Source organism: Protopterus annectens, chromosome 7.part0 (genome assembly GCF_019279795.1).
Source record: "Protopterus annectens isolate FY-2018-M chromosome 7.part0, PAN1.0, whole genome shotgun sequence".
Classification (NCBI taxonomy): Eukaryota; Metazoa; Chordata; order Ceratodontiformes; family Protopteridae; genus Protopterus; species Protopterus annectens.
Window position 1 is genome coordinate 1064933546 of NC_056739.1, and position 21985 is coordinate 1064955530.

The 21985-nt window shown below is 36.0% G+C and overlaps 1 protein-coding gene across 3 annotated transcripts in view; it reads left to right on the plus strand.

The window, feature by feature from the left end:
- FBN1 (fibrillin 1) overlaps positions 1-21985 on the plus strand; it is a 4097759-nt gene that overhangs the window by 2615508 nt on the left and 1460266 nt on the right. For all 3 annotated transcript variants that reach the window (XM_044077620.1, XM_044077621.1, XM_044077622.1), the window contains exon 36: positions 3287-3409. In XM_044077620.1, coding sequence (XP_043933555.1) covers positions 3287-3409 — 123 coding nt within the window. The remainder of the gene's footprint in view (positions 1-3286; positions 3410-21985) is intronic.

A 21985-nucleotide genomic window follows, 5' to 3' on the forward strand; every position in this document is an offset into this window, starting at 1 on the left:
CACCTATACAAACAAATCAGGAATCTAAACTCATTCTGTCCTATCACCTTTAACAATATCCTCAAATCAACAGATTGGCATTTAGTGAAAACTCTCCCACTGAGCGAAGCTGTTGATTACTTCAACACAACCTTCATGAACACTCTAAATAGTGTAGCCCCACCACATGTACAGTGGGTGAAAAATAACCACGCTCCCTGGCTATCCAAACCAACTAGACTTCTCATGCATGACAGAGAGAAAGTATGGAAGCTATGGCAGGCACACAAAAACACCTCTGACTTGCAAAAATTCAAAGAACTTTGCAACCAAGTTAAGAAACTAGTCAACAAAGATAAAAAAAAAAAAATTACCTTTCACTTCAGTCTAATCACCAAGTAGAAGTCCAAGAAATTCTGGAGCTGCAGTACGTCATTACTAAACCCAGGTAAAAAAACAATCCCTTTCCCCACCCTGAAAAATATCCTGAAGAAATAGCCTTCCTTTTTAACACTGTCTTTATTAATTCTATTGCCAACATCACTACAAAATTATCCCAAAATAACCTCTCCATTTCCCACAATTCCACACTTAGTTCAACCACTCATTCCACCTCCCCTCCCAACCCCCAGTTCCCACCAGAAGCCAATACCAACCCTTCCTCTACCTTCACCCTAAAGCCCACTCCCCACCTCAGTCATAAAACGCTTACTACTTAAACTAAAAGCGTGCTCCAGTGCCCCTGATAATCTACCTTCAGAATACCTAAAAATAGCTGCAGACAGTATCTCCTTCCCTATAAGCATTCTCATAAACAGATCCATCCTAGAGTCCTACATCCCTAAAATTTGGAAAAAGGCCCTCATCCTCCCCTCCACAAAGATGGCAGCAATATAGATATCACTAACTTCCATCCCATTGCAATTTTTTCTCCTTTATCCAAAATCCTAGAAAAATGTGTCAGTTCCCAACTTCTCAACTAACTTCTAAACAACCATTTTCTCTCTCCATCACAACATGGTTTCAGACCCGGCCATAGTACTATAACTGCCCTTATATCATTTATGGACACAGTAAATAGAGTCTGTGACACAGACAAAATAGTCTCAGCCCTCTTCCTTGACCTATCCAAAGCCTTCAACACTGTTGAAAAGACAACAGGCCATAAGATGGCAAAACTCCATTTCTTCCTTTCTCAGCACTACCACTGATGTTCCCCAGGGTTCCATTCTTGGACTCATCCTCTTCAGCGTATTCATTATCAATTTACAAACATCCTTATGTCCAGGGTCGGGTCTATATTAGAATGCCAAAACCTCACATACGCAAATCCCAAAAGGCCAACACATAAACAACGAACCGCAAGAACAACGAATGTCTATGAGCGCGAAATTTTAAATATCAAATTGCCATAGTTGTCTACACCATGTTTAGTAAGGTAAAACGTCAGTAGGAGATTCCCTTATCCGCTATATCTCACCAACATAAATGTGCAATAGTTACTGACCTTAGGGTTAGAGTATGGGTTAAGGTAAGTGCATATATAGTAATACATTCAACCTACACCTTAGGGTTAGAAGTAGGGTTAAGTTAAGCGCATATATAATAATACAGTTGTGTAGCCAAATAGATATGTAAATTACACTTTTCCCATACTTGGGTGTTGTTTGTTTATATTCACATACATTTGTGTGTAATGCACGTTTAATTAGGATATGGGATATATGGGTGAAGTGTACATATGGGTGAAGTGTGGATTATTTATTTTGTTTGGGAAGGCAGTACGTAGCGAGCGATGGAGTTAGCCAAATATGACAATTCGATATTTTGAATTTCATGCTTATAGACATTCGGTGTTCTTGCGGTTCGCTGTTTATGTGTTGGCCTTTCGGGATTCACGTATGTGAGGTTTCGGCATTCTAATATAGACCCCCGGGGTCAGTCTTTCAGTGTGCAGACGACTCCACTATCACCAACTCTATCCCTGACTTACCTACACTTACTCAAAATGCCTTCTCTGTCACTGAATCGTTGATGCACAATAACCATCTAGCCCTAAACCCCCAAAAAACAAAATCATACTTTTCTCCCCCCCAACCCCCCCCAAACAAGTCTGACTTCACTATCTTTTCTGCCAATAAATCTTTAATAGAGGTTGTTAGCCACACAAAGCTCCTTGGAGTCACTATTGATGAAGACATGAAATTCGATCTTCATATACAACACAATATTTGTAAAATGCATTTTAATCTTGGAACCCTATATAGACACAATCGCTTCCTAAGCCCTTACACTAGAATAACCCTAGCCACAACTTACTTACTACCCTCTCTTCTGTATGGCACCCCCTACTTACTAACATCCAAACTTCTGCTAAACTCAAACTTGAAACCTGCTGCAATAATATCACCAGATTCACAACCAACTCCAAATACTCCATTCATCACTGCACTGCCCTCAAGTCACTGAAGTGGCTGGAGCTTAATAACTACCTCTCCTACCTACAACTAACCACAGCTCACAAAATCCTCTTTAAACCTCAAGACTGTCCTGCTGTGAGCTCTACTTTCAATTACTACCTTCCCAACATGCCACTCAGATCAGGGAATCAGAAACTGTTGCAGATTTACAAACCTAATCTCCCACCCGATCAGCTTCTCTACTCATTCTCAATAGCCAAGAGCTGGAATTTTTTACCTCTACCCATTAGAACCATTCAAAACTTCACATATTTCAAAACTTCCCTTAATTGTCACTTCTCTTCTTGCTGTAAATGTACCTGTACCAAGCCCCCTTAGAAAAATGTGTAACTCCCAAATTTTCTTCCATCACTATTGTTGGTAAAACAGCAACACTGTAGAGACAGCTGGTAGATTCTATAAGCCATATAGATACATAAGTTCTTTCCTGTTTGTGTAAGACTGTACACTTCTGTAATATCTCTTTTGACAACTGTATATATCTTACTTTTGTAATTACTTTGCATTTTTTTATGATTGCTTTCTTATCTTTCTGTACAATTTTATTTTTGTAATTTAACTGTCTATTTTTTATGTAGAATTAGATCATTATAATGTTGGACTGTAACTTTTAAAGTGTTAATACTATGGAGGTTTTCTCCCTGGGCCTCCACTGAAAATGGGTTTGACTAGGCCCAGTGGACTATCCCTGTAAACAAAAAGCAAATAAATAAATAAATGCATGCTTCTCATGGGATGCCATGGCACACATATGTACATATTTCATTGTGCACCGTTGTTTTTGGCTACACTTGTTTAACTTCTTTTTCTGTATTACTGTCTTGCAGATATAGACGAATGCTCCTTTCATGACATCTGTGTTAATGGAATTTGCAAGAATCTTCCTGGTTTATTCCAGTGTGAATGTAACACTGGATATGAATTGGACAGAAGTGGTGGGAATTGTACAGGTAATTGTATTTACTCTATATTTTGTATTATGAAATCATAGCTGAAATAATGTTACTGGTTTACTTTGGTCATTTTTTAGTATAAATGTGGTATGATCTGATCATGTAATATGCAACCATTACAGTCTTTCTATTGTATGACTCTTCTTAAAATAAGAAGCATCACTTTGGGTTCCTCAAGTTCTGACCCAATAATATTATGTCAGTTTTGCAGGAAATGTAACTTAAAAATTGTTTTCAACATCCAGGGCAGGGTATACATTATCTGTCAGAAACCTGCTGCCTTTTCAGGTTGGGGATAACCAACTGAGGGCTCAAATATGCATAAAATCTAATTCATACTAAGTTTTACCTGATACTTTCTTAGCACCTCCCACTAGTGCCAATGTAGGTGAAAATGATGTATTTAATTTTCATTTGGTACTTTGAAACTTGGCCATGTGTGTCTGTCATTAATTCCTTCATATTTTTAGCAGCCATTCTTCATTATGTATTTCCCCATTTGGGTCTAATATGAATGAATCAAAACCCATTAACGGGAATATGGTATTAATGTAAATACCATATTCATGTGGCACTATAGGGCAGTGCAGAGCGCTTAATTGTAGGTCTGCTAGCTTCACATGATCTTATTTTTGTCTTTGTCTCCGATTCTGCATTACATTTTAACTTCATGCTTTGTAAGAGTCAGAATTCATTTTCCTGTTAGAAGTTCTCAGAACAGATGATATCATCCTGATAAAGTGGTAAAAAAATCCTGAAATAAACTAGCAGTAAATCTGTGCTTAGTCTATAGTCAGCATTGCGACACAGGTCCAGCAGCAGTGGGTACTACAGCAAATGGTTTGAGTCATTGTGCGAGCTGAGAAGAAGCTGCTTTTTATTAGGTCTGTCACTTTGCTCAGTTAGCATCCTTTACTCTTCCTGCCAGGTCAATCAGTAGCACAAGTTGATTTCATCCTGAGGTCTATGTACAGTCATTGATCTTCTTGGAATGGAAGACCCCCCCCCAGCACTTATCATTGTTCTGACTATAGGCATACATCTCAATTATATCTGATTTGGGGATCTAATTAATGCATTTCATGTAGGTGAGAAATTTAAATCAGAACTAACTTTTTGAGAATTAGCTCATCTGGACATTTCTACCACAGAATAACTGTTATGAAGTAGTGACTATACCTTTCTATGCTAGTGCAGATGTAGCTGGTTTCTAGACTGTCTGATGGCACTAGTACCTCAGCTTCTAAAGCAAATTGCATGCTCCACTAAACCTTCCAGTTGATTGCTGTTTTTGGCTTTCACTACATTATTTAAAGTCTATGGATTGAGACAGGTCTAGCATGGATTTAAAGTTAATTTCATGGTAGATTTTAATGGCTGAAGTCACTGGTTTGAAAGAAGACTGCATTATGATCTATGGCAAGTCCTCTTTCTAAAAATATGCTGATTTGTTTGTATTGGAGTCTTCTAACTCCCCAACATTTAGTATACCTAGCCCTTTTCTAGCTAAAGACCCTCTGTCTTCCTCATTCAGACTGCAGTTCCCCTTCTGCCCTATCACTCTTGCAAAGTTTTCTCCAGGTCCATCTCCTTCCCCCCTCAGGGCTCATCTTCTCCTTCTCAGATCTGTACCATGAATCAAACAACTGCCAAGAGGTCATCAAAGTTACCTTTAGAGGTGTCTTCCTTTAGGTCTGCCAGGTCAGTCAGGAGTCTCAAGGCTTCAGATCTAGAACAAATGATAAGATCCTTCCTGTAGGCTCATATACAGTTAGTTATCATCCCCGCCTTCTTGACCCCAAGGTCTGAGGTTTCGAGTCCCACTGTTGTTGTTCCTCCCTTGGTTCTGTCAGCTCAGGGGTTGCCGTATCTGACCATGCTGCCTTTCCTTTTGCTGACACCAACAGTTTAGCTGCTTCAGGTGCCTACACCATCCTTGGCTTTCTCATCTCCAACGTTTTTGGAGCTGGGGGTTCCTCAGAGCCAGGCTGTGGAAGCCAGTTCCCCTAGGTTGGAATCAACTTTCTAAAGCTGGGAGTCGGCTTTGCCCTTGAGTGCTTTGGCTCCTGACAGTTTAGCTCTGGTCTTGGCTTTTGGAGCTGATCGAGTCTGGGCTGTCTACTTTTGTTTTGCTCAGTCCACTGATCCTAGAAGCTCTGGGTCTGGTCATCTGGCTTAAGGGTGCACTTGTATAGGATATGGCACAGGAAGATTTTCTGGAACTTTTTTAGATTACTACAGAAAAGAGGGAACAAATAAGACACTCTCTCAATCCAGACGAAAATGATTTAAGGGAAGGCCTACTTGATTTAATAGAGATAAGTAATGAATAGACCCATTATGACAGATGAAAGAAATAGATTACAGAAAGTAAATAAATAAGACTATGAATGTTAGAAAACTGACAAAATAGATGGACACAGTAATGAAGACTATTAAGAGAAATTCATGCGATATAACAGAAATAAATAGAATATATTATTGCATAGCTAAACTAATAATTGATGTGTTAACACAAAAACATAGAATAACAAAGAAATGGAAAGGAGTAAGTAAAATGCAACAGTGGAATCAGTGAGCAGAGAAAACTAAAACAATTAAGATAATAAGTACCACTGTTAGAATAATATAGAACAGGAAACAGATCATCAAAAATACTTAGATAGATGTGAGAAAAACAATGCACAGTATCAAAACAGATCAATATTTATCAGATACTATTGCCAATACTAAAATCAAACATATTGGCACATTCACAAATACTTTGAAGGTAAGCAGATAATATAAAAGTACAAAATAAGCAATGTATATATGATCCAAAAAGATTTTGTAGAGAATTGAGGAAAAAAGCAAAAGGAGTAGAAACATGACCAAACTGAAGAATAGGTGCATTGTGGAGAAGTATTTATTAAGACCCTGTTAAACTTAACAAATATACTGAATGGATAAAATAACTGAAAGAAACAGTAAGGAGATCTAATTTAGAGTATATGGAATAGGGTGAAGTAACGGCCAGAGAAATTGAAACAAAATTAAGTAAAGCTCCTAACAGGGAAACCACAGACCTAGATGCAGTACCTAACTAATGGCTAAAAAGGATTAACATTATAATTATTCTGGAGTTATTAGCGAAGATAGAAATTTCTTCTGAAAATATAGCTAAGGAGTGGGATAAAATTAATGAGGAGTTTAAAAATAGGATGGAAATAAAAGGAAGAGAGATATGGTTAATACGTAACAAGAATTATTTAGAGGGCTTGACAAAGGTGAAAGTATTGCACCTGTGGAGTCTTGCTCTGCCTTCTAACTCTGCCCACTACACTAGGCCCACACAACAGGCTTTGTGCCCTTACTCTCTCTCTTTTTTTTCTCACAAAGTCCCTGCTACTGAATCTCCTTTTCCCTCTGCTCCCTTCATATCTCCTCTTTCTTTTTTTTCTTCTTCATCTTTTTCCCATCACTCTGATTTCCTTTCTCTATAAGCTAACTCATCTCTATTTGTTCTTAAACTCACATTCTCTTACTAGCTATATTCACCTGTCTCTTACTCAATATCATGTCTCCTATATTCAAAGCTTTCACATTAATCCTACTCCTTACCACTACTATAGCCTCCCTATCCATACCCTATTATTGTACCTTCTTTGAAAATATCACTTACATGGCAAAACCTCACCTCCAAACAAACTTTACCAACCTCTTTTAAATACCACAGAACAACTCATATCATGCTTTCCTCAACAAAAGAATCTATACAACTCAACAAAAACCTTTAAATCCATTTTTGTTCCCAGCACAAGCTCCTCCTACATGGAGATATTCATCTCCATCACCTCCATTCACTACTTGACTTACATGCATTTGATATACTATGTCTTACTGACTTGGCTAAAACCCTCTATTCAAGATCAATATATAAATCTAATCTCCAAATCACCTCTATAACGAACTTCCATCACTAGACTCCAAAGCTGAAACATTATCTATCAAGCTAAACATTAACAACAATAAATCGATTTATCTAATTTGTATGTACCTTCCCCCTGGAAATAATACTCACATTCTAGAAGACCTACTTAGTTCACTTTCTAACCAACTACCCTCAGGAAACCATAATACTTGGTGACCTCAACATTGACTGGAAGACCTGTTCATCCCAGCACCCCACCAGTCATATAAATCTTTTGGCTTCTCTCATTAATAAACACTCCAACCAGAATCCATAAACCCACTAAAAAGAAACAACTCTTGACTGGATTCTTACTAATAACCACCCAAACATGTTTAGTGACCATATGCTCACATATGTTTATAGACAAAAATTGCATATCCCAACTACCCATAAACTAAAGATGTCTCAAACAAACACTTTAACCCTGATAAGTTTCTGACTGAATTGAATGCATGTGACTGGTCTCCACAGTGGCCTATTTCAATACCAACTTTTAAAATCCTTGACTATCATGCTCCCCTTAGTTCTACTAGGATAAGATAAACAAAAATGCTCCTAGAAAAAAAAATTTGGGCCAAATGGAGAACTACCAAAAGTACATCTGATCACCTACTCTTTAAACAATTAAGAAATGCCACTAAGAAGGATACTCTTTCTGACAAAAGGAATATTATCTTCACCTCCAACAAACTAATCAATAAAATTTTGGACAGGTATTAACAAATGATCCCAGATGCCTTTAACAAGTATTTTACAGAAATTTCAAACACTACTAAAATAATTTACCCTCTTCCACTACCTCCTTACCTAATACCTCTAACACCTCATCCAATACCTTCTATATTCAGCCAGTTCCTTCATCCCTTTATAAACTTCTTAGAAAACTAAACCTTGCACCCCATCCGCTGACCAACTCCCATCATCTGATGCCATAAATAATAATAGGAACAACAATCTCTTCTCATCAGCATTATTCTTAGACCTGTCAAAGGCCTTGATATGGTTAACCATAACATACTTCTGCACAAGCTAAATCTCTATTCACTTGGCTCACAAACTCTTCAATGGTTCAGGAGTTACCTCCAAAATAGGCAACAAGCAGTGCTATGGAACAACACTCCTATCCGCCTTACTTCCAGTAAACATTGGTGTTCATTTATTAATGACCTTCATCTGAATATACCCCAAGCCATCTGCATTCAATATGCTGATGACTCAACTCTAATCTGTGCTGCTAATAAGCGTCACCTCCCTCAGTCCCTCACCCAAACAGTCTTCCATGATGTAGAAAAATGGTTTATGGAACAATCCCTCCTTCTTAATCCCAAAACAAAACTTCTTTACTTTACCCTACAAACAAATCACCAACACCTTTCTTCACTATCTCCTCCAACAACACTACCTGTATTAGTCCAGATACTGACCACTCGACTATTTTAGGTGTAACCATTGACAACCATCTTAATTTTGATGACCACATTAACAATACCATTAAATCAGTTAACAAAAATTGGTACTCTACAGAATTAAACCCTTTCTATGCCTCTGCTATATATACAAACTTGTCCAAAAATAACATTACCAAACTTAGAACCCACCATTGTCTTAACCTTAAGCAACTAGATTGGTTAGAAATCAACAACCAATTACTCTATCAACAACTTATTATCATTCATAAAACCCTTTACTTTCCTGATGCTACCCCTAGCCTTATAAAACTGATTTCACCTTATAAAAACCTAGCACACACACGCTCAGCTAATAAACTCCTTGTAGCCTTGACCAAATCAAAGAATAAGCTGGGGACTCATTATTTTCAAATTCTCGGGGGAAGATCTGGAATCAACTACCTCAGGAAATTACAAACCTTGACTCTACATCCCTTTTCAAAAGACATATCAAAGAACATCTTAAAACTCAATGGCTGTGTCCTTGTGCTAACCCTGACTGAAATTACTCCTCTACTACTCCCAACTTCCCCACCTTGCCCAACTGTCCCTCTAAAGACTTATGTTTAAACTTTGACAGTATTATCTTTGAGAATGTCGCTAGCATTTTTCTTTTTCTCTCCACCATGTTATCACATCTTAAATTTGTTTGTATCTAACTGCTGAATGTTGTTTACCCTGTAATTCTGTTATTTACCAACTATTTTTCTGAATATTGTTCTGCTTGATATTTTTTTGTGTTTCCATTAATTTTGTATAAGTCTACCCTTGAACTTATGGTATTTTGCTAATGATTTTTTAATGTTAATGATTTTGTTTACTTCATGTAATTGTTTTCTCCCCGGATATTTTGTCCAGTTAGACTAGCCCGGTCAACAAATGTAAAATAAAATAAAATAAATAAATAAATAAATTGCAGAATAGGAAGAATCTCACAGAACAAGAAGCAGCTCAGTTGCAGAATGCTAAACAGAAAATAAGGGATTACCTCGATAATATGCATGAGTTTTGAAAGATTGCTGTTAAGACAATGGACTGCAGGTTGTGAATGCTATTATACATAATAATGACAAATTACTAAGTGACTTGTATAATGAGATTTTTTTCACCTAACAATCAAATCCAGAATAATTTATTGTTTACACTTAATGAGTAGAAAATAAATACTGTGGTATTCTCAAGGATATTGATGATGAGGTAGATAAGATTAAAAAATGAAAAGTGAATAAGTTAGAAAGGGATAAGAAAGAATACAGTGAAGGTAGGGCTTATTGGGCACCAAGAAGTAAAAAGCCGAGTCCTGATCCCCCTGTTGATTTTTTCCCTGTGACAACCCCCTTCCCATGAATGATTCTATCCCTAGTGAGCCAACTACCTTTAATGATAGGGAGGATATAAATAGGTATTTGGCCCTCAGAATTACCCCCTCTGAGGAGATTGAACCAAATAAAGAATCAGGGGACCAAATCTCCCAATCATTGGGGGACACAATCTTCCTGTCATGGTCAGGTGTCCACCAGAGAAGGAAAAACTAAATCTGGGGGTACATGACCCCAATGTTTTATCTACAGGTCCTAGAATTTTGAAAAATGGGTTCATATTTTCTTACAATAATTTCAATATATATGATTATAGTGACTTGGAGATCAACCTAACACCTTTTTCTCTTCTTCAAAAAGGTTTCACCTTTGTACCTAACAGGAGTGTGGATATCAGTGAAATCCTTCTTGATTTAAAGCTATTTACATGGAAGGTTAACCTTGAATTCTTATTTGCTGATCAATTCAATGTTATGCACGCTTCTTGTTTTCATAAAAAAAGTATATTTAACCCACCCTCCATCCTATATTGTTGAAATTTGAGTCTGTTGTTGAGAATGAAATAAGAGCTTATGTTAAGAACCATAGATGGTTTAGGAGTAATCTTACCAAGGAGGAACCTTTACTTCTACAGAACATTAGTAGAAATAAGGAATATACATTAATGAATCCGGATAAAGGGGGTGGGTGGTTATTATGCAGTACTGGAACTATACAGCCAAAATGCTGGCTTTGTTTCATAGTGATTCTAGGTACACACAGGTGTCCAAAAACAAAATTAGTACATTGTATCATAGAAAAGATTTGATCTTGGAGAATAATTTTATACAAGGAATTATTGATGGGGCGTTGTTTGAATTTTTGAAGGTTCCTAGACCCTTGATTCTGTCAGTGTTTGTTACACCCAAGATCCATAAAAATACGGAAGACCCCCTCTAAGACCCATTGTTGCAGCAGATGAGTCAAAATCTCACCCCCTTGACTTATATGTTGACTTAAAAGTAACATCTTTTGACAAGTTATTTGAACTCATTTTAGTTGACTCGTGATTATTTTGGTTGAGGTAGGAAGTGTGGCTTGCCAACCCTATTAATTAATGGTCACTATTGATATAAAAGATTTATTTTCTGTCATCCCACAACCATATTGGTCTTCATTGATTTCTGTCAATTCTCCTAGAATTAGTTTCTTTGAATAATCAGGATGTCAAACTAATTTTTGAAAACGTGGACTTAGTGCTATCTAATAATGTCATGTTTTTTGAAGGGGAATATTATAAACAACTAAATGGAGTTGCAGTGGGCCTGACATGTGCTCCCATTTTTGCTACTGCTGTGTTACTCTGTTGGGAGCTCAAGTTTGTATTCCACTCAACTTTTTCAGAGTATATTATCCTATACTTGTGTTTCCTGGATGCTATATTTTTATTATGGAATGGTTCAGAGGAGCAAGTTGAGGAATTTGTTTCTCGCATAAACAAAACTACCAACCTTTTGGAGTTTGCATTCAATATAGTGGTTGATATTATGCATTTCTTGGATGTTAAACTTTTTAAGGACCATTCTAGGACCAGGCTTATCTCAAGATTATTCAGAAAGTAGCACTTTTCAAACTCATATTTACATTTTGAGAGCAATCACCCTGTACATCAAAAAATATATATTGTCAAGGGCCAAACGGTACGTGTGGCACGTATGACCTCTCTCCATAATCACCTCCTTGATGAATTAAGAGATATTGAAGGTTTGTTCAGTGACTGTGGTTACCCTAAGGGCATGGTTTCTGAGATTAAGAGTGAGTTATTGGAGAGTTGGGGAACTAAGTACACCTTTTTATTGCACTCCCAAGAAGACGGACACATGTACAAGGGTCCTTTCCATCAGTAATATGACATGCAGCAATAAGGTTACCAATTACAACATGTCATTTATCATTAAATATAATAATGGCACATCTTAAGTTCAGCAAATTATTACTAAATATTGGAATATATTTTGTGGTATACCCATTACACTTCCAGTTTTCTCTAAACCTGTCACATCTGCTTTCAAAAGAGGATCTAATTTAAAAAACATTTTAGATGTGATAATGTAGGGGAAGAATATGAAGGACATAATGGTAGAAAAAGAACTCACAAATGCAGTATGTGCCATTATTGTCCACGTATGTTGCATTGTGAAGAAGTTACCCTTACTAACATAGGTCTCACTTTAAAGGGTAAACATATTTTAATTGCAGTTTTAAACATGTTGTATACCTTGCACACTGTGAACACTGTCTATCCTGTTATGTAGGTAAAAAGAGCCCTTAAAGCCAGAGTTTATGAACATTTGTATAAAATTAACAAAGAAATTGAGACCAATGCCTTATTTAAGCATCTACAGCAATGTAAAAAAAGGCATTTTTTTGTTTTGGGTTCTCGAGCAAATAACTCCAAATGAATGGGTTGAACTATGGGAAAATAAAAATAGAATTTTGCGAACTGTTTTGGCAGCTTCATTTAAATGCTTGTGTAATTCCAGGTTTAAACAACCAAATATCCATTGTACCTGCCTTAAAGTTGAAAGCAGATAAATTGTAAAATATTACCCATGTGATTTTTTTTCATTTTATAATTAATTTTTTTTGGTTCATTAAAAAAAGCAAATATTATTACTAAAAATATATTAAAAACCTGTTAAAGGTGTATATTAGACAATAAATGAAATATACATAAAAGGTTTTGCTAACATGTTCTGTTATTTGTATTTGTTCTTTACTGTTAAACTGTGCGGCATGTATTTTTACAAGTTTACTTATTCAGTTAATCAATTTTGATAGGAACTCCAGAGCACAAAAACTTTTAGCACAATGACTCAGGCAACAGAAGGTAGAAAGGGTTGTTGCCAAGCTTAGGGAGCCTATAACAAGGAAGATAACAGGAGATCCTGTAGAGGTACTATAAATATGTCAGAAATTTTATGAAAGTCTGTATAAATCAGAGAAATATGGAAATCAAGAAAAGGTACAAATGGAAATGTTTATGGAAGAATTAAATATGCCAAGGTTAGAGGTATATGAGGCTCAATGACTAACAGCATAGGAGGAGATGATATAAAAATGGTGATGTATAACCAATCCACAGGAAAGTCCCCAGGAATAGATGGTATTTCTGTGGAAGTTTGGAAACTCAGAGGGAAGAAACTGATAAAGATCTGGAAGGTTTTGTTTAACAGTATTTTAAGAGAAGGAGAACCACCAGCATCCTGAACGAAAACAGGGTAATAACCCATCAAATACAGCTTCATATAGGCCCATTTCAGTTTTAAACCACAATTATAAAGTGTTTATGTCTACAATGGCAAAGGTGATGCCAACATTGATATATATGGACCAATGTGTTTTTGTGGAAGGGAGTCAAACATTTGACAGCAGTAACAGTACATTGATGATCCAGAGGGAAGCAGAATGTCGGTGGGTCCTGATGTAGAGAAAACATTTGCTAGAGTAAGCTGGGAGTTTATGAGCAAGGCAATGGAAGCATTTGCATTCCCTGATAAAATTATAAGGTTGATTAGGAGGATATATGAGGGATTGGAGGCAAAAATTTAAAGTGGATGAGTTTGTCTCTGATAATTTCTGTTTGAGTTGAGGAACCAGGCAGAGGTATCCTCTTTCGCCTTTGTTATTTGCATTATATTTAGAACCATTGGCAAAGAAAATAAGGTACTCAAAAATTCAAGGCTATAATTGGTATGGTAGTCAAGAAAAGCTGGCTCTATTTGCAGATGATATTATTTTTGTACATGATGTTGTGGAACATTCTGAGCCAGTTTCACATCTTTTCAGGATACAAAATTAATGAAGCTAAAACAAAGACAATAGCTGTAAATTATGTACTCACACACAGTTTGGTTCAACAATATCCATATTTATGAGGATATAATAAAATGAAGTACTTAAGAGTGTGGATCAAAAAGGGTTTTGGTATGGCAGCTAAGGATATGTGGGAAGAGACTAAACAAAAGATAATACAAAAACTGAGAAATTGGAAACTCTGTTATATGGATAGTGGCCTAATGGTTAAGGTGTTTGCCTTACAAACACAAGGTGCAGGAGAGTGAGAGTCTCGGGGGGATAATTAGCAGCTTAAAAATGCAAGGGCAGGGGCAGTTAGCCTAGTAATCTATCGAACCTACATTACTGTAACATTAGCAACAACACAGGAGGTTATGGCTGACAAAGTTGCAGATGACTACAAAACTGAGCATAGTCGAGAAACACAAGAGGAATCTTGACCAATGATTCAAACTAGGGGTGAAAAAGCCACATAACTATGGGCTAGGCTTATAAATGCCCTTGGGCAGATAGCCTAGTATGAACCTATGAACTATGAATACCAAGGTCAAAGCAGTTAAAATATTTTTAGTCCCTTAATTTTATACACAGATCAGACATATTTTTATCAACCATCTGAAAAGTTATGGATAACAATTAATAAAGAGCTGAAGAATTTTGTCTGGGAGGGGATGATGACAAGAGTCATGTGGGATAAGCTGATACTGCCAGTAGAGCAGGGTGGTTTGGGATTACCCAGTTTGAAAGTGTATTGCAGAGCTATACAGTTAAGGCTCTTATATATAGTACAAACAGAAACCTATAATGTATATTGTAAAGGGATGATGAATCTTGGGGCAACCCAAGAAACAAGGAGAGACTGGAATTTTGGATGCATATCCTTAAAGAGAATAACAATAATGATACAAAATATTATATTCATAATATAGCAGAAAGTATTCTAAGAACTAAGCCAACATAGGAATGGAGAAAGGAGAGTCTGCCAGTAGGGATGACTGCAGTTAGGGATACAGACAGTAGGCAAGAAGGGTCTGGAATTTATTGGAGAAAACTGGCAAAATAGCCAATGTATTGGGATCAGATAATTAGAGAGAGAAAGGTAATAGAATGGGAAAAGGCCAATAATGTATTTGGACTGCAGGCTAGAGATTGCCTTCCCTGTCAAGGACTAATATCAGAGTATAGGTAAAGAGAAAGTAACAGGAGAAATCTAAGTGAAAGACCAGCACTGTTAAGGGTTTTAGTAGAATCTAGACCAGAAACTGCTTTTAAAAAAGGAATAATTAGTAGAACATACAGAATATTGCATGATAACTATAAGAATCAATCAGAGGAGATTAGAAAGCATTGGAAAGAGAGACTGGATAAACAATTCATAAAGAAACAATGGGTGATATGTGTATGTCTCTCAAATATGTAACAAAAGTCTAGAAGATTTAGGATATTTTTATGTAACAAAAGTCTAGGAGATTTAGGATCTTTGCTGGGAAGTGTTTACATAGATATTTTTATACCCTAAGTAGACTCCAAATAATTTTCCTCAGGTAGACACCAGATGTTAGAGGTGTGATGGGAAGAAAGAGGTAATTGGGAACATATTTTCTGGGAGTGTAAAGAGTTGACCAACTTTAATGATTCCATACAAACTATTCTGTCAGCAAAATGGTGTAACTATTATACAGAATCAGAACTGCCTAGACATAGTAAGGCCTTGCTGAGTCTCATTATGGTAGTTGCCAAAAAAACAATTACTAGAAAATGAAAATCAAAGTCTAAACCAACTTCAGTAGAAGCAGTGAATATAGTAACAGAGATAAAACAACTGGAGTTGGGATCTTTAGAAAATGATAGGAGCAAATTACATAGAAAAAAATGGGAACTGTGGGAACAATACATACAGAGGAGGAAAGAGGTTTAAAAGAAGTCATGATGTGAATGAGCTATGTAACAAGTGACTGATAATGCCTGGATATATTATAAGTGATGTATAGTGTTTGCAACTAAAATTACGTAAATATAGTTTGTTTTAATTTATATAAATGTATGATTGTCTATGTCATATGTGCTAATTTAATAAAGATGTTTCTTGTTTAAAAAATATATATATATTGTTGCACAAAGATGTAGCCCTGAGTGGCAGTTACTTATGTGTGCATCCCGAAGAGACACCAAATTGGTTAACAACAGGAAAAACAATATTCCTTCTCAAGAGTGAACCTGCAAGCCATCCTAAAAACTATAGACCAATAACTTGTCTCCTGACAATATACACGGGAAATGATGCAGAGTTTTACAGCTATTTAGACAAAAAAAACTCTATTATGGCACTATAACAATAGGGTAACATAAGAAAGTCATAGGGAACAAATATCATTTGTTGCTAAATAAAGCCATAATCGAAAATTGTAAAAAGGGTAAGAATCTAAATATGGCATGGATGTATTACAAAAAAAAAAAACGCTTGCAAGAGCATTCCACTCTGATGGGTAAAGGAATGCTTTCATGTGTATAAGATACATCCTGCATAGATCAGTTGCATTACAGTGACCATGAAACAGTGGCAAACCATTTTGCAGTTGAGTCATGACAAGGGGAAAATTATTATCTCAAGGATAAAAATTCAAAGGGGGATTCTCTATTACCGCTGCTTTGTCTTGCCCTTAACCCTTTGAGCTTTTTACTAAACAGATTAGGCTATAGTTACAGTTTGGCTCCCAGAAACAAACCTTGTTTAAAGTTATCTTGTCCACTTTTTGTGGATGACTTAAAATTGTATAGTTCATTAGATAAGGAGTTGAAAGCACAACTGCAAATGGTTAAAAATTTCTCAGACGATGTAAGAATGTCACTTGGTCTTAAGAAATATACAGAGGCAACACTTAAAACAGAAAATATGCAGCACCAAGAAAAATACTAATCCGGGACAGGAATGTGATATAAAACAACATGAGCAGGAGGGAGTGTATAAATATTTGGGAATAGATAAAGGATCTGGAATAAGACATGATCAAATTAGAATAAAACTCAGCAAAGAGTACTTGAGAAGACTAGAACTAATATTGAAAACTGCCTTGACATATAGGGATAAAGTACAAGCTATAAACCAGTTTGCTTTTCCTGTGCTGTCTTACAGTTTTGGGTTGATTGACTGGCCCCAAAAGTATTGGATCATTTGGACAGGAAAACAAGAAAAATGCTTTATGCTTATCAAATTATATGCTAAAATCAGAGTATACCAAGATTATATGTTCTCCACTCTGAAGGAGGTATTGCCTTCACTGAAATTGATTGCATGTATTGATATGCAAATGTGGAAGTGCATATGTATCTGCTGACCTCACCATATTCAAACATAGTGAAAGTTTCAAAACACAAGGAAAAGAAGATTAAGATGACATACTTGCTTAGCTTAGCAAAAACATTTCAGTGTGAAGTGGGAATGGAAATTAAACTAGAATTAGACAAAAATCAGGCAGCAACTGAATGTGCTAAAAAACAAAACCAAGAATATAAAGAAAATGATCAGGTGAAAAGGAAAACAAATTGGAAAATCCATAAATATAGCGGCAAGTACAGAGATCTCCTGTAGTAACTTCATGTTGACCAAGATTTGAGGTAAAAATGGTTAAGGAGAGATGAATTAAAATAAAAAAATGAAAGGCTAGTGCACTGCATACACTTTGGTTTACAAAGTCTGTTGAACATGTAGACAAAACAGACAAATGCTGGTTCTGTAAAGAAAATAGAAACAGTCACAAATGTTCTTGCTGGCTGTGAGACACTTGCAAGACTGTTGCACTGGGAATTGTGCAAACACTACAATGTAGAAGTATCTGAGAAGCATTGGAAACGTGAATCACAAAGCATTAAAGAGAATGATTAAGTTGATATCATTTGGGATCATCCATTACCAACAGTTCAAAAAACAGATGCAAGAAAGGCAGATATAGCAGTCCATGGAAAAGGGGCAAAAGAGGCATTGATCACTAAAATTGCTATACCTAGTGATTACAGTGTCTTGCATATGGTGAGACACAAAGTCATAAAATATCAGCATTTGGAGGCAGAAATGAGAGCGAAATTACCCAGACAGTTCCAATAGTAGTAGTAGTAGCAACAGGCCTAATATTCTGAATGAATTACAGAAGGAGTCAGTTCTGCAGGTTACTTCAGAGATTGCTACAATACTAAGTTCATGAACTTAAATTGCACCCTGACTTGGAAATGAGGTCCATTCCTGGGGAAAATATAACAAAAGTGGGTAGGGTATTTGGCATGGAAGATATGAATTCAATAGTAGGAACTTGGACAGAATTTACATATTATTCCCATGGTACAATAACTGGGCTAGACTAGTTAGAAATTATATCTCACAGGAACATGTGCATTTAATTGAAAGCTTTGACCTGTATGCAATAAGTATTTCATGTCATGTAATGATAGAAACTAAGATAAAAATCCAGGATAATAAAGTAAAAATTAAACATTTGTGCTCTGTCCTACCTGTTAAAAAGAGAGGAATTTAAGGAATGGGTAGTGATAATTATTTGGGAGATATTAAGGAAGATGGAAATTTCTTCTGAAGGGATAGAGACTGAGTGGGATACAATGAAAATGGAGATTAAAAGTAGAATAGAAATAAAAGTGAAAGAGATGTGGTTAAGAAGAATTAGAATTATTTAGAGGGGCTGACAAAGGTTAAAGTATTGCAGAATTAGGAGCATCTCACAGAAGAAGAAGAAAAGCAGCTACAGAATGATAAAGAGAAAATAAGGAAGTATTTGGATAATACATAATTCTGAAAAATTGCCATTAAGTAACTATTTTTTGATAACAGCTCCAAAGCACAAAAACGTTTAGCAAAATGGCTTAGGCAACAGAAAGTAGAAAGAGTTGTCGGCAGATTTAGGGAGCCTATTACAAGAAATACAACAAGAGATCCTGTAGCAGTATTAAGAGATATTTCAGACATTTTATCAAAATTTGTATAAAGCAGAGGAATGTGGAACCAAGAAGCAGCACAAATGGAAATATTTATGGAATACTTAATTATGCCAGGATTAGAGGATGATGAGGCTCAGTAACTGTCAGTTAAGATAGGAGGAGATGAGACAAAAACAGTGATATATAATCAATCTGCAGGGATGTCTCCAGGAATAGATGGTATTCCTGTGGCAGTTTGGAAGTTAGGAGGGAAGAAAGTGCTAAAGATCTGGAATTTTTTGTTTAATAATATTTTAAAAGGAGTGGAAGCACCAGTATCTAGGAAGAAAGCTGTTGTGGCTGTATTACCCAAAGATGGTTAAGACCCATCATCCCCAGTTTCATATAGACTCATTTCAATTTTAAATGGCAATCGTAAAGTGTTAAGGTCTATACTAGAATAAAGAATGGCAACGGTGTTCCAAAAACTGACAGATATGGATCATTGTGGTTTTCTGAGGGGGTGGGGGCAAACAGTTGACAGCATTAAACGAACAATAATGACTTAGAGGGAAGCAGAATGTTAGAAACAACCTGTGTTTGTGGTGGGTTTTGATACAGAGAAAGCATTCAACAGAGTAAGCTGGGATTTAATGTGTAGGGCAGTGGAAGCATTTGCATTCCCTAATACATTAATAAGGTTTATTAGGACGATATATGAACGATCAGAGGCAAGAATTAAAAGTGTGAGGGTTCCTCTCTTATAAGTTATGTTTGAACAGAGAAACCAAGCAGGGGTACCATCTTTCCCCTTTTTATTTGCTTTATATTTAGAACCATTAGCAAAGAAAATAAGGGACTCAGAAATTCAGAAATGTAATTGTTATGGTGATCAAGAAAAGTTGGCTTTTTTTTGTAGATGATATTATTTTGTACTTGATAAATCTGGAAAAGAACATCTTGATGTTGTGGAACATTTTGGAGTATAAAATGAATGATGGTAATAAAAGGCTATAGCCATAAATTATACAAATTGTTTCAGCATATTTATGGGGGCATGATAAGATAAAGTATTTAAGAGAATGGATTGAAAACACTTCTGTTATGGAAGTTAAGGATATGTTGAAAGAGACTAAACAAAAGATAAAACAAAAACTAAGAAGCTGGAAGCTCTTATTTATGGATATGAATAGTAAGATACAAGCAGTGAAAAGGTTTTTAGTCTCTTTAGTTTTATATACAGGTCAGGCATCTTTTTATCAACTAGTGGAGAAGATGTGAACAATAATTAATAAAGAATTGAAGGAATTTATGTGGGAGTTGAAGAGGGCAAGAGTTAAGCTGGATACGTTGATCCTCCCAATAGAACAAGGTGGTTTAGGATTACTTGATCTGAAGAGAGATTTTAGAACTACACATTTAAGGTTCATACGCATAACATGAGCAAACAGAAGGTTATAATTCAAAGTGGAAAGGGATAATGATGACACAGTTTGGGGGGGTCAGGAAATAAGGAGAGAATAGAATTTTGGATACAAATCCTTAAGAAAAATAATAATAGCCGTTCAGGGTATTATATTTATAAAGTTCCAGAAAAAAAATTCTAAGAACTAAGCTGACATAGGAATGGAGAAATGAGATTTTGCCAGTAAGGTTGACTGCAAGTCGGGGTATAGAATATAGGAAAGAGGGAACTGAAATGTACAGGAGAAAACTAGCAAAGGAACCAATGTGTTGGGAGCAAATAACTAGACAGGGGAAGATAAAAGAGGGGGATGAAGCCAAGAATAGCTTGGACTACAAGTTAGAGACTGTCTGTCTTACCAGGAACTGATATCAGAGTATTAACAGAGAGAAAGGGATAGGGAAGTCTTAAGTTAAAGACATGCTGTGGTAGATTTTTTAGTTTGATCTAGAACAGAAGCTGCTGTTAAAAGGGGAATAATTACTGCGACATATAAAATATTGCATGATAAGTACATGAATGAATCAGAGGAGGTTAGAAAGGTTTGTGAAGAGAGACTTGCAAAACAATTTACAAGGAAACACTGGACAGACGCAAATGGCTGTAACTAAGGAAATTAGTCTTTTGAGTTGGGAAACAAGATCTGTATTGTCCTGACATAGTAAGTGCTTATTAAGTTTAATTCTGCTCTCTGCCAAAAAAGCAGTTACTATAAATGGAAATCAAAATCTAAATCAACTGTAGTTGTAGTACTGAATAGAGTAAAAGGAATAAAAGAACTAGAAGAGGAATCTTTAGAAAAGGGAAGGAGCAAATTACAGAGAAATAAATGGGATTTGTGGGAACAATACATGCAGAATAAATTTCATTAGGAGTAAGGCTTAAAGAAACGGAACAAATGAAATGAGGAATTTATGTGATACTGAATAGTTTTTATAAAGAAAGAAAACTTATGTGATATATAAGTTATGCAAGTGAAAAAAAAAGTTAATATGGTTTGTTTTCTTTTCTATTAATGTGTGTGTGCTTATGTTGTAAGTGATAATTTAATAAAGGTGTTAAAAAAACAAAGGGCTCCAAATCAAAAAGGAGACAAGAGAGAAGGCAGGATATGAATTTAGGGTAAGTGCCTTGCACTTAAGGGGAAAAAGAGAGAACTACTGCTGGTCTGATACATGTATCATCTTGCAGATACAGCAAAGATGAAGAATGAAAGACTGGAGGAGATAATAAAGGGGGTAAGAAAGGTAAAGGTAAAAGAGGTAAGAGAAGGAGGTAACAGTAATCAGAAATCTGAACTTGACATTATCAGTCAGGGGAGATTCTGATTTCCAGGGTAGAAGGAGAGAGGAAGAGAGAGACAGAGTTGATTGAGTTCCTGAATTATATTGGTTTTATCTTCTTGAGGTTGAAGTGTACCAAAAGGGATAGAATTTCAGTTGTGGTCCTGAGTAGTGCATAGCTAGTTATGAATATCTACAATAAGGCACTGTTTACCAACAGTGATTATGGCATTGTGTGGTTAGAGAAAACAAAGACGAAGATGACAGTGTGAGATTTTAGGGTAGTGCATTATGTTGTGCTTAGGGAGGGAATCAGGGATGAGTTAAGAGGCTGGAAGCAAATTGA